Source organism: Pantherophis guttatus, chromosome 1 (genome assembly GCF_059756535.1).
Source record: "Pantherophis guttatus breed Tessera chromosome 1, ASM5975653v1, whole genome shotgun sequence".
NCBI classification, from domain to species: domain Eukaryota; kingdom Metazoa; phylum Chordata; class Lepidosauria; order Squamata; family Colubridae; genus Pantherophis; species Pantherophis guttatus.
In genome coordinates this window covers 223,953,505-223,967,313 of record NC_142063.1, presented here as the reverse complement: position 1 = coordinate 223,967,313, position 13,809 = coordinate 223,953,505, and the positions used below count along the sequence as shown (strand labels likewise).

Sequence of the window (13,809 nt, the reverse complement as noted above, 5' to 3'; positions counted from 1 at the left end):
TCTGTCTCTCCACAAAGCAGCTCTCCCAGCAGCAAAGCCTATAGGAAAGAGAGAGAGAGAGAGACTCTGCCAGTCCCATGATCCTTAGTGGGAACACATCTGATTGGCTGGCAGTTGCTCCCTCTTCTCCCCAGCTGGGATATCCTTTTCAGACCAGACCCTAGGAAATGCACTTTAACAAAGACAACAATAGGTAAATAAAACACAGCTGTTTCATCACAAATATATAAGAACAATTAGCGGGCTTTCAAAAATTCAGTTAATAGCTCATTTTTGAATTGCCCCCATTAAAAATTAAATTGCACCCCGTGTGGTGTGGAACCCACGTTGGGAACCACTATCATAGGCAAAGGCTCCCTGTATCATAGTTTGTTGAAAAAGGTTTGCGAACAGTATGAGTCTTCTCTTGATCAGGAAAAAAAGTGATTTTAAAAAATAAACCGTAGATGTTTTCTCACTGTCAAAAGGCTAGATTTTTTTAGGCCTGTGGTAAAGCACATTGAATATAAAAGATCTGAAATCCAGTCTCCAATAATGCTTAGTAGATCTGAGAAAAGCTGCTGTCTGAAATTAGGGAGAGAAAGCCAGTTTTCCCAAATTAGATGTTTTCTAGATATGATGAACTATAGCATCCATAATTCCCAAGATAGTGTGAGAATTTAGCTCAGGCACCGATTGAACATATCAGGTTTGGGAAGGCTGGTAAACATAATACTGAGTTATACAGAGCAATGAACTGAGATAGAGCAATGAGTTTGACTAGCAAATCCTTCTTGGTTGTAAAAGCAACAGAATATAAATTCATGATAATCTAAGTGCCTGCTGTTCTTCATAACATCCTCCATAGAAACCATTGTTTTGTAAATGGAAAAAGTATATGAAGCTCAGCCACATATGTTTCCTCTTCCTGCATTTCTATTTGAAGGAATTGGTGGATAGCAAATTATCCTTTTGTACATGTGCACTGTTGTTCAAATGAGGAAAAGGAGCATTTTATCTTTGTCACAAACATTAGCAATTATGTGTATAAATGATAGAACTGATGTTAAAGCTACATAGGTCCTCTTCGCTGAAAGGTTTTTTTTCCTTAGTCATAATCTTCAAAACTAAACAGGAATGGACCTGGTAGATTTCCATGGGAGATCACCAGATAATCAAATGATGCTAGGTTGAAAGTTAGAAAAAAAAATATTGCAAAAGGCCAAGACAATAATTTCCTCCTGCTAAGTCAACAGTACTCTGAATTTTAGGTCCAATCCATAGACCATCTCTTTGTTAGTCCAAGTGAAATAAAAACTAAGAATTATTTCTTCTATCTTGAAAGTTGGCTTTGAAATCTCTTTTTGTTTTGTGTCCTTGTACTGCTTATATATTCAGAATAAGATGTTGTAAAGTTATGACTCATCGTTCTGTTGTGTGCTATTTGATAGGCATACTTAAGTGCTAGGGTTACTTACAATGTACATAAGAGAGTACATATTTACTTGTGGAAGCCAGCCTAGCCTCACTGATCTTAAGTGTAGTCATCTCATCATTGGGTGACTGCAACGCAATTCAGCATGAGCTGCCTTTCAGGGCAGTCTAAATGTTGGAGCATCTGCTGAATTGTTAAATACAGCAGCTGACTGAACTTCACCACACAGGAGCTGAAGGTGCTACGTTTGCTGCCTTTAGCTATTAGACTTTGACTTAGGACTTAAGTGTCAAGTTTCGAGGTCGTCTCAAATAAATTGCATTTCAAACAAAGTCTTTGATTAAAAACTCCCATTTATTAAGCACGACATTCTAACTCTGACTCCATCGCAGCCAACACTGACTTCCAGACCCAAAACCCTCCCTTTCCGTTCCCCACTCCTCTGCACTCATTGGCCATCTTCCAAGTCACTCTACCCCTAATCTACTGCTCCAGCTCAAAGGAATTTCCCCCCTCCCATTCCATCTCCTAGGGGATATTATCTCCAGGGAAAATAAGTAGGTGAAAAGTCAAACGTCCCTTTCCAGACGCCTCTGCTTCTCCTTCTTATGTCAGCACTAGAGTAAATGCAGCTTGAAGTGCTGACATCAAGTGTAATTGCTTCTTTTAATGCCATCCAATTGGTGTCCTTCTCAGGGTCCCACTAGTTGGTTTGGCTCATGTGGTGATCAGGAGCAGGAGCTTCTCAGTGGCAGCATCCCAACTATAGTCTAAAGTAGGGGTGTCAAATTGGCAGTCTGCGGCCCGAATGCATCATGCGCAGGCCACACCTACCCCAGCTCCGCAAAGGCAAAAAATGTCACGATGCATCACATGATGTCACATGACGCGATCGAGTTTGACACCCGTGGTCTAAAGGCATGCTTGTTTTCATACAATCAAGGTGACTTAATTTACACAGTATTTTTGCTATGCCCCAAATCCCCCAACTCAAACTGAATAGTTTAGTGTGATGGATAAACCAGATTGTTGTGTTAAATAGCCATTAATTAATCTCTTTGTTTGTTTTTAAATGCATTTAAAGTGTTGGCTTTCATGTTTGGTAATAATTCCAATTAAAAAAAATTTCCAGCCAACAAATATGTTCATATTAATGGAAAAATAATTAGGTCAGATGCATCCAGTAGAGGGAAGTAGTGCACAACTATTGAACATGATATTAGTAGGATTCAGCTGTTTTTCTTCAGGATGTTATTTATTTTAATGTATTTGGTTTGTCTGAAAGACTAAAAATAAATCCTGTCGTGCGATCATCAAAGCTGTGATATTTTTTATCACTCAGCTCAAAGGCACAGATAACAGTATTATGATTAGGGACAGGAAATGAAAAATTCATATGAGAATCAGAAATACAACCAGAGCTGATTTTTAAAGACCTAAAGAAAAATATAAGAAAACACATTTGTAAATTAAAAATAATATCTAGATGAAATGCTTCACACATTTATTAATGGCAATAATGAATGTGCAGGAATAAAGAATTCTTAAAAATAAAAATGTTACTCTCTCTCAACATTAACTGTCTAAAAATAGTGTATTCATATACAGGTATTTCTCACTTCATTGCAAAACACTACAGCAGGAAATTATTAAGCAATCTAAAGGTATACCTTGAACAAAGTCCATGATAGACAGCAGACAAATACAATTCCTTTTGTTTTATTCCATAGTGCTTATAAAACTATTGCTTATTCAATTTTTATTTTTAAAAGTGTTTTCCCCTTATATACTACGAAGGCAGCTAACTTAATTAATATAAAACTGTAAATAAAATAATATAATTAATCAAAAGTCTGGATAAATTATATTGAATTATCATTCAAAGGCCAAAAGGAAGCTCGTTTAATAAATATTTTGGGGAACCAAAATTAAGGTGCCATTACTTGGTTCTTTGTAATTGTACATCCTGCATTCAAACTACTGTAGGGATTTTAATAATAGAGTCTCTCAGGTAATCATATGGATAAAAGTGCCTTTCTTTACAGCAAATGGATAATATTTAGTATTGATGTTTTAAAAACTAATAAGTTGAGTTCATGCACTTTCATCCTTTGTTGAATCAATGGTTCCCAGAATTTTTTTGGATCCAGGAATCTTCTAAATTGTTTAATTTGAAATGAACTACAATAAAACTAAAAAGACTATTAACCATCAGTGATTTTTATATGACTCACATTTACTCAGAAGTAAGCTAGGAAGTAAACATAGCAGGATTTCCTTCAGTATGTAAGATTAAAATTTGCAATACGAAGTATGTTGTCAAAAGGTTTTGGGATTAGACTAAAATGTATCTTTCAAGGATAAATAATAAATTGATATTGGCTGGATCTTCATATCCTGATAAAATGGTTTGTTCTCCTTAGTGTGATGATTGAACTCATTGTGATTTATTGTGGAGGATTAATCAGAATTCGATGGTTTGTTTACTGAAGGCATAATATGATTTACAAACCTAGCATGCCACTGATTTACTGAAGATGATGCAAAACCCATGGTTTTTGCATTGTGCAAAAATATTGGCACATTTTATACTAATTCAGAGAAAAAATTATTACATTAAAATTTCTAAATGCTTCTTATAAATATTTGGATCCCCTATCAATAAACTCTTGATATGATTTAATAAGAAATGGCCATTAGGGTTTTTTTCTGGCTATTTTTAGCCTCATCTTTTGATTGGTAAACTTCCTTATGATTCAGCACAAAGAAAGGATTGATAATCCCGATTTAAAAGGAGCTCTCCTGTAACTTTGTTTTGGAAATTAATTTTAGTCAACAATTACTAAAGGCTTAAACCCAACATACAGGAAAAAAACAATTGAATTACACTTCTGAGATCTAAGGTCTTAATCCTAATGGGATTAAGCCTTATAACTTTCATTCTTTTCTAAGGAAACAAACATGACTTATTTCTTCTTTAAATAATTACCAAACTAGCAGATAATCTCAGTGTGATAGCAGTGTGTGGCAACAGAGGAAAGGCTATTCACCATCTCATAATCTAATAAGAAGGCTTAGGTATGATTGCTAAATAAAGAATATAAAATCAGATTGGCTCTCTTATTTTTTCCCATTTCTGGAATATTGGATTGTAGAAAGTAATGTACCATGCAACTACTGTAATATGTTAAAAGCTTTTAAAGTATGAATTGCAGATTCATTTCCAATCATACAAGGTTGTATTAAAAATATAAGTATCAGTCATGATCACTGCACTAAATTGACGAAAGAGAAAAGGGAAAAAAAGTGCAAATATAAAGGAAGTGAGAGGGTGTATATAACACCCTGGAGAGGGTGTTGAAATGATTTACATATGGTGACTCCTTTTCCTTGTTAGTAATTGATGATGCTTTATGGTGTCACTTGGCTCCTGATATTGTGACAAAACGCCTGTTTTCATTGCTGTTTCATCGAGACAGCAATAGTTCTGGTTGGATGATGCTATACAATCCTGCTGAGAAAACTGCCTTAATCTGCCAGAGATGCTGTTTCCACTCAGTATGAGTTTTCTCACCAGTTGACCCCACTCCAAAAAGCAGCTAATGGGAATTTCTCCACAAAGGGGATCCCAAGAGGGTGGCAAGAGTGCATTGCATAATAATGAAGGCAAGCAGGCAAAGAGGGTGCCGCCTGATCCTGCAAGCTTGCTGCAGGCCCATTTAAGGAATGCTGTAGAGGGTAACCATGCTGGGGAAGAAGAAGGGACGGTGAAGAAAACAGAATCGAAAGCCTCAATAAAAAGGGAGATCAAAAGCCTGCCACCATGGCCGGCTGCTTCTCATAGGGCGCAGCCCTGATGACACAGCAAAGGCCTGGCACAATCTCAGACTTTGATCCATAAATGTAAACAATGTTTTCCCCTCCACTGGGAGCTAAAATCAAAGACCGCCCCCCCCCATCTCCCTTCTGCCCCCCCCCTCCTCCCATTCATCATCATTTGTTGAAAACTTGTCCCAGGAAAATGCAGGGCTGAAGACTTTCCAAGCCAGGAGCGCCTTCCTCCCGGTTCTTCCTGCCTGCGTTGCATCCTTTCTTGTTTACATTTCGGGCGGTGCGGCTTTTGCTGCCCGGTGGCAACTGGAAAAAAAAAAAAAAATCTCTCCGGTCCTCTGGCGGTAAAAGACGCGGTCATAAATCGAGCCGGCGGCGCGGTGTTTACTCCCCCAGCCACCTGCCTTTTGTGCTCTTCTTCCCGGCTGCCCGACGCTCCCGCATTTCCTGCCGGCCCGGTGACCCGGGGGTGGAGAGCGTTTGGGGAAGAAGTGAAACCCCTTCCAGAAAGGAAGGAAGGAAGGAAGGAAAGGGACTTACCAGGGCGTGGTTTCGGCAACTGCCCTGCCATCGCAAAGGCCCGCATCCTGGAAATAGGGGGCTGGCATCCTTCCCTCCCCCGCTACTCATCCAAGAGCGAAGGGCTCATTTTTTCCCGTCGCCTGGTGGGGGAGCCAAAGGTCGCTTTGTGACCCGGAGCTGCTGCTATTGCTTTTTAAACATTTCTCTCTTCCCGGCCCCTTTTCCCTCTGGCTTTGATTGTTGGGCAACTCGGGTGGATCTTTGTGTGAGCGGTTTGCCAGAGCGCCGGGGCCACCCATCTTCCCGAAAGCCTCCCAACAGATGCATTCCCACTGAGAACGTTTCACCGCGCCGTTGCAGGCTATGGGATTTAGCACACCCCGGGCAGCGTGTAAGCAACAATGGTGAGCCATTTGTCCACAGATCCTTTCAAACACGGCTAGCCTACCAGTCAGTAGCGGTGGGTGGGTAGTGTCCGCTTCAGGTTGATTTTCCTAGAGGGCGATCTAAACAGCGAAAATTGCTTGGTTCTGAAGGGGAAAATGTCTACCTCTGTTGTTGCTATCGCTACTATTCTTAAGGTTCTCTTCTTCCCTCCTGTATTCTTCTCTAGAGCTCGGGAAACGCTTCTTACAGATGCTCCATTTCCTCCTCTGCGGATTTTTCCGATGATGATGATTTCAGCCAAAAATCTGGCTCCCTCTCTCCGGCACCGGGCGACACCCTACCGTGGAATCTACCTAAACATGAGAGATCCAAGAGGAAGATTCAAGGAGGATCTGTGCTGGACCCAGCCGAGAGAGCTGTGCTCAGGATAGCCGGTAAGGGCACAAATGGGAGAGTAAGGTATTCCGAGAAGAAGCAACTTCCATTGGATAGTGGGTTAGTGTATTGGCGTTTGTGTATTACACGGGAGGCGTAAAGTGATGGATTATTGCTTGCTTATAATGTACTTCTGTATATTCTATGCCGACTCGGAATTAAGTTTCATTGAGTTCCGAGGGATTTAGCATTGTAAGATCGCTGTCCAGCGGGCTCGGCTTTTGGGGATCGGTGACTAAGCTATTTTAGCCTGCTCTTCTGTCTGGGCAGATAAACGTGTTTGGGGTAGGCGCGGAACAGCGACAGCGTCTGCAAACGCAAGCCTGGAAATTTCGCGCAGTGCATTAGAAATGAAGATCGCGAAAATCGTCCGTCCGATGTAACGAACACGGCTAACATTTTTTTTTTAAATTTGATTTATATGCCGCCCTTCTCCGGAGACTCAGGGCGGCTTATAATGCGCTAAGCAAATTTTGGTGTGTGTGTGTGTGTGTATGTGTACAGAAAACTTAAGTCGGTCGGACCGCCGCAGAAAACGCTCGTTTTCCACTGGGCTATGGGAATTGCTTTCAGTTGTTAGATGGTGTGGGTGCGTTTGAACGGAGCTCCTCCTTCGTCCGACTGGCCTTGTGCTTGAAGGGACTTTTACATGGGTTCTGACCGCCACGTCGGACCATGGACCGCCCCCACCAATAATAAAAGGAAGAGGATCTGGCTGGGCGGCCAATACCCAAGAGACTTGAGTTACTTTTATTCTCCTAAAGTCCAGAAGCTTGCTAGAGCAGCAAGACTGGAACTCCAGAAAGCGGAGCAAAGGAAGCGTTGAGAAAACACATAGCCTGCGGTGGTCAACGTTATTCCCAGAGCTCTTAGAAACAAGAGCCCGCAGTAGCCCTATTGCCGCCTTTATCTTCCTGACAGATTTGCAAACCATAGCTGGAGTCTTTTCCACCCGCCTTCCTTTGCTTGCAAATGAACGGAAGCGGCGGTTTTCGAGTCTTCGTGGAAGACTTGGGAAAAGTGAAAGGCGTGAGAAAGGGATTTTGCTCGCGGTCCCTAGCCCCGCTGTTTCTTCATCGGCTCCGGGACTGCGGTTTGCAAATCACTTCCGGAACTTGCCCTGGCGGAGATGAAACCGACGAGGAGGAGGAGGAGGAGGAGGAGGGAGGGGACAAATTCCCAGCCTGCTGTTCCGGTGACCGCCAGATCTGGCTTGCGGTGGCCACAGCGGCGCAAGAAAAAGCCCGAGGCGTCCTCTGTTGTAGTTGATGTTCCGGGAAAGCTTGGGGCTGTGCAAAGTCACCCTGCTAGGTTCTTGACAATCACGGGCTAATAAATAAGAAAGGCGGAATAATAACGAGGATTGGCTCTCCGGAGTTGTTCTGCGCTGGAGAAGATCTCCGTTGTAGGCAACTGGGAATAGGGTCAAGTGTGGCCGGGGTGAAGGCAGACTGGAGATTATCAGACGCAGCGAGGTGTGGGGAGGGGAGGCGCTCAGTCTGGGAACGTATGAGATCAGGAGGAGTGGGGGGGGGGGTTTGTTGCTCTGCAAGTAAGCGCATGCGTGGTTCTTAACTGAGCAGGGCACTTCGCTTTGAAACAGTGACCGGCGGTGACACCTGCAGGACTTTGGCTCCGCCTTTTGGCCTTCCGCCACTCCCGGCTCTAGCGCGGTGGTTGTTATTGTTGTCATGGCCAGCCGAAAGCGGTGTGGGAGAAGGGAGGCGGGTGGGTGGGTGGGTCGGCAAAACCGATTCTCCTCCTCTCCAGACGGGTCAGAGGAGGCGGTGGGCGAGGGAAGGGAAGGGAAGGGGGACGCGCCGAGTTATTCCTGGCATTGCGACGACGTGGCCGGGGCATCCGAGAAGGGGCCGGGAAGGAAGGCAGGGGAGGAGGAGACGGCCGGCAAGCCGCTCAGCAGAGGCGCTGTGTCCGGGAAAACGAAAACAACTGCTCGCAAATGACCCGAAAAAGAGAGAGAAAGAGCGGAGGCGGTGAGGGCCGAGTTATAACGCCAGCTCTGCAGGAGAGATCTCCCCCCACAAAGCAGAGAAAAGGCGTCGGTGGAAGTGCGTTTTAAGTGCACTTAAAAGTACACAAGTCCCGTTCGACCATCCACGGGGAGGCAGGTTTCTCTGCCTCTTCGGAGAACGGTAGCTTTTGGAAACCGGGGGGGAGGGGGAGAAAGCGGGGAGAGAGAGAGAGAGGTTTGGGAAGAAGGAAGCCTTGGCGGTGGGTCTGGTATGTGAGTGACAGCTGCTTCAAAAGGCGGACGGGGGAAAATAAAAATCTGGATCTGATGGTGCTTTTGAGCAAAACAGGAGAAAAAGCGGGGCCAATGTAGCCTAAACTCAGATTGGGCAGTGCTCTCCCACTCGTCGTTGGTGTATTCCTAGGTTGCAGCCGCTGAGTACGTACGCTGGCTTTCTATAGATTGTGCATCGACGAGGATAAATCTTAATGCATCCCCACGAGCACCTTCTCTCCCCCAACCGCTGTTACACTTTAACCACATTGAAGCCCCGATTCCGGCAATCGGTTAAGAGGAGGCGAGCGAGAGCGCTCCTTAACACGGCAGCCCCGCCGAGTCCCTTTCAAATCAAACCAAACCTTCACTGTCAATGCACAACATGTGTAACAATGAGATTGAAAGAGCTTTTTTCTATCGGGGCCGACAGCCTCCGCCTTCCGCCAAAACGATTAAAAAAAAAAAAACACAACCCTGCCTTTTGCCTCGCGTGGTCCCCCTTCCGAGCAGGCGCTAACGCGGGTCGCCTTGGCTATCAAGCGCGCTGTGGATTTGCGCTATGCCGCCCGCGCCGCTTTCGCTTTAAAAAGCGAGAGCCGGGAGAAAGCGAATGCGGCAGAGCCGTGCGGATTGCGGGAGGCGTGTGGGAGCAAAGCCTGAGCCGCCCGGAGGGTCACCTCCACAAAGCCGGCCGGTGGCATCCTTGAACTCTTCCCGTAGACTGCGCGCGCGCGCGTTCCTAAAACCCCCGGAGCCCGAAAGCTCGTGAAATCCGAGAGAGAGAGAGAGAGAGAGGGAGGGAGGGAAGCCTGTTCCCGATTGGCGGCACACACGTGCTCCCCCGCCGCCGGGGGAGGGGGCCTGGGCGTTTCCTCGGTCCGCTTGCTCCGCGGTAGACCCCTCCTTCCCTCCAGCCTCTTTGCGCTGCTCTCCCTCTCCCTCTCTCTCTCCCTCCAAGGCTTCCAGGCGGCCGGGAGCCTCGGCGCGACCTGATCGAGACAGGGTCAAAACTTCAAGCATGGCTGGGTTTGTTTCTCCTGGTGGTCGCGCCTACACCGAGGAACAGGAGTACTTGCAGGCTTACGAAGATGTGCTGGAGAAATACAAAGGTAGAGTAAAGTGTTGTGGCCAAGCTAATCATGGGAGTAGGATTCATGGGGCTGCAGTGCTGATGGTCTGGAGCGGTAACTGCTGGGGTGGGGTGGGGGGGGGGTTTGCAGAGGAACAGGTGGCGGAATCCGGTCCCTGGGACTTGCAGCCTGCTCTACAGGGCTGGTAATAGAAAGTCGGGCCGAAGAAAGGTAGATAGAAGAAGCCTGCGGAGATCTCTTGTCTTACAGAAGTGAAGGGATCCTTAGGTGGTAGAAGATGGCTCCTCTTCTTTCGTAAAGCGTTTAGAAGTTCCTATGTTTTTCATCCTTTTCTGGGATGAAAAAGAAAACATCACTGAGATTCTGTCCTGCATTATATTTGTCTACCAGTTTTCATTTTTGCACCAGCGAGTTGCTGTCTGAATAACTTAACAAATTCTGGCAAAGTAGGTCTTCTCTCTCTCTCTCTGTCATACAAACACACACCATTGTTTATTGTGGGAGTGATAAAGCTAATTTAAAAATAAAAATGCATGTTAATACTTTCCATTGCCATGCATATCTGTGCTTAAAACTCCATCCTGTTGAAGCTCATAGACAACTAATGTTAGGAGGATGACTTAGCATCTTGCATTGGGCAAGGGCAACAGCAGAAGGCCTTTTAGGAAAAACTCCCTGGAATTTTTAATCTCCATAGTGAAATTCATTTTCTTCTATTTATTAAAAAAGCTGGCTTTATTGTTCTCTTATGAGATACGAATAAAACTGTAGATTATGCTAGATACTCATTTGAAGTCAGTAGATTTCTTCTTAGTAATATTTAAAGCAATGAGACTGAGATAATGCAATAGCTATAGCCAACATTTATTGCAAAACTCAAACATTTTGTGGGAACCTGCTCTTTTATAAATTGTATCTGTAACACTTAACAGTTCTTTGTGCCAGCAAGTAGTAAGAGAAAGTCTGGAAGATTGTATTCACATTAAGCAGGCTTTTAAGTGATGCCTGTCAATAGCTTTTAATGAGATGACAGTTACCCTTTTTAGTAATCATTATTGAAAGAGAAAAAAAGACATTGTCATATTCAATCTTCAATCGACTTTACTAATTATAGTAATCTATAGTGAGTAACTTAGAATATAAGGAGCATTAAAAGGTATTTGATGATTCTTTTGTGTCTATAATCAATTGTGTCTGCAATGATGGACCATGTGCTACATCTAACTATTAAATAACATTAGGCTTTAATTAGCCAAGTTTTTGCTGGACTGGTTATAAAGGAGGAATATTATCACTGTGGTTCTCTGTTTTAGTGATAAACATTGAGCTATTCAGTGTAATCATTCTAAACCTGTATAACACCTTTTTTTAATTTTAATTTTCTTTCCAATTTCTAAGTTACCAAATTATGATAGTATAATTCAATGTATAATGAAAATATTTAAACTTTATAAATTAATTGTAAATGGTATCGCAATAAAAATAACTGTAATCCTTTGTATGTTTATTGTATTAATTGTCTCATTTAATTTATCTCTTTATTACTATGTAAGAATTCTCTTCATTCCTAGTCAAAGATTCTGAAGCCTCTGTACCACCCTGATTTTTATGCATTTTGCACATATATTCCTCTCGATCAGTTATTTTTCTCCATTTATGTTGAAACCTCAGCAATTACAGAATGTCCTACAGTTGTGAATCACTTGGACACAATTATGAAGGCATTGCAGTGGGGCTTAGAACTGGGTACACATTCACTGTCTAGGATTGTACTTTCCTATTATATGTGTCTATGTGATGGAATATTTTTTGCTTCTTAGACAGTGATAGGTCAAAAAGAAAGTTGTAAATTCAAATTCACCTTCTATTAATATTAAAAGTTGTAGACATGCCAGTTCAGTAGACTTGGAATAGCACTGTGGTGTAGCTGGAGTTAAAGTAAACAGAAAACATATCTACATTGGCAGAACACCAAAGAACTGGGGAGATCTCTTGCTGAATTAAGGGATGTGAAATCTATTGTGTATCCAAATTATAGCATGAAGTTGTTTCTAGAAATTATGAGATGATCTGTTACTTTTTCCTAGATAGAATATCCACTGTTTTCCCAAGAACCGTATGAGGCAGGCACATTATGTCTTGACATTTGAAAGATAGAAGAAGCTTTACAATGATAAAAAAAGAACAAGGATTATCTAGCCTAAACCTCAGCAAATCCTATTCTCTTTCTTCTTCTTTTTAAATGGTTGATCAGTGTGGTCATGGATGACTTTATTTGAAAGTTTGGGAAATACTGTATAAGTTACTTGGAAAACACCCATAGGCTTTTGGACTCACAAAAATGGAAAGAAATGGAAAAGTCGTTACAAAATGTAGTCTCAAGCCATCAGTTTTTCATTGATGACTTCACTGGAATAACCTTTACCCTGATTTGGAATGCTTACTGACCCAATTTACAAAGAATAGCTATAATGCATACTATCAATAGGGAATGGCATTTCATATAATGTTGAATATACTATACCTTGTACAGTATTGTGCTATCTTTCATCAAAAAAATATGAGGTTCAGCTTTTGCTTATGCATTCAAAGATATAATCATATGCTTGATTTTTAAAAATCTCCTAAAAGAACTCTTGCACATTATGATACTAAATTTTTTGCAGCCCAGCTGTTAAATACTATAACCAGCAGTATCAGCTGTAGAAACCTGACTGCTGATCTTGTGGGTGGGAATCACATGACATTGAGTATGATTAGCAGATGACTACTGTATGATTTCAAAATCATATTCAATGAGGTTTGATAGCTTACTGATATTTAAGATGGATACCACATATGTACATTTCTACAATTGCTTGAAACATAAAACTTAATGTCTGTCTTCAAACATTGCTAAGTAAGATTTAGTTGTGATAATCTATGCATGACAATTATTCCATCATCATGTGATAAAAGATGCATTGGAATTCATAATTATGTCACCAATTGGTTGCATCTGATACATTAACATTTTTTATATTTTATACATAGAATCTCTAGAACAGGGATGTCAAACTGGCGGCCCACGGGCCAGATCATCACAAGCAGGCCACACCCACTCCACCTCCCCAAAACATCACGTGGCGGCAACATGATGCCGTGAGTTTGACATCCATGCTTTAGAGCTTCTGATGAAGAAAAATTGACCATCTCAGAATTAAGTACAAATACAACCACTTATTCATGAACAGAATAGTTGCTTTGCTGTTTCTCTGAAAATGATCCAAAGTGATGCCTTTGCTTTTTTAATGCTACAGCCTACTTAACTTTTTTCTTTAAAAGACAATATTAATTTTCTCAGTGGTTCAAAATCAAAGTGACAGAAGAAGATACCATATTTAAATTATGATGTAACAAAACCATGTCTTGAATGAAACATTTAGCTTAAAAACCCCAGTAGTCTCAGAGTGTATTCTTGAGAGTTTCATTAGGGAAGTAGAGTCATGTGAAAATATGTGGGCATAGATTTTTTTATTTGCAACATATTTGCATGTACTTTTAATTCATTTACAATGTATTTATTAGTCATACATGCCCTTGAGTTGAAATAATGATTTTATCATGAGACCTGGACCAGTTATACTGAAATGGCAGAAGCTTGTTAATTAAATTTATTCTCTCCTTTCATAGTTGGAGATGAGAACCAATCCAATTTTGTTGAAAATATGCACCAATTAAAAGTTTATCCTTCAAATGAGCTCACATTTAGAAAATGTCTTTTATGAATCAGTTTCTTTGGAATAAAACATTTCAGCAACTCTCAGTTTAATTGGGACTGATGGTCATGGCAATCCGTGATCTCTCAGCCTCATTTCCCACCATTAAATCTGTAATATGAG

General features: G+C 42.0%; 1 protein-coding gene and 1 long non-coding RNA gene across 18 annotated transcripts in view; one reads left to right on the top strand and one right to left on the bottom strand.

Annotated features, from left to right (window-relative positions):
- Positions 1-13,809, top strand: part of DST (dystonin) — a 336,699-nt gene that overhangs the window by 29,282 nt on the left and 293,608 nt on the right. For 13 of the 17 annotated variants that reach the window (XM_060689235.2, XM_087882458.1, XM_087882463.1 and 10 more), the window contains exon 4: positions 6,381-6,588. In XM_060689235.2, the coding sequence (XP_060545218.2) occupies positions 6,381-6,588 (208 nt within the window). Of the gene's footprint in view, positions 1-6,380; positions 6,589-9,609; positions 9,947-13,809 lie in introns of those variants that run through there. The other 4 variants (XM_060689246.2, XM_060689247.2, XM_060689245.2 and 1 more) reach the window with 2 other exon arrangements.
- On the bottom strand, positions 2,900-5,896 carry LOC148116790 (uncharacterized). Its single transcript, XR_015731352.1, has 2 exons — positions 5,786-5,896; positions 2,900-5,551 (listed from the first exon to the last, which is right to left on the bottom strand). It is a non-coding gene; the product is annotated as an uncharacterized LOC148116790 (long non-coding RNA).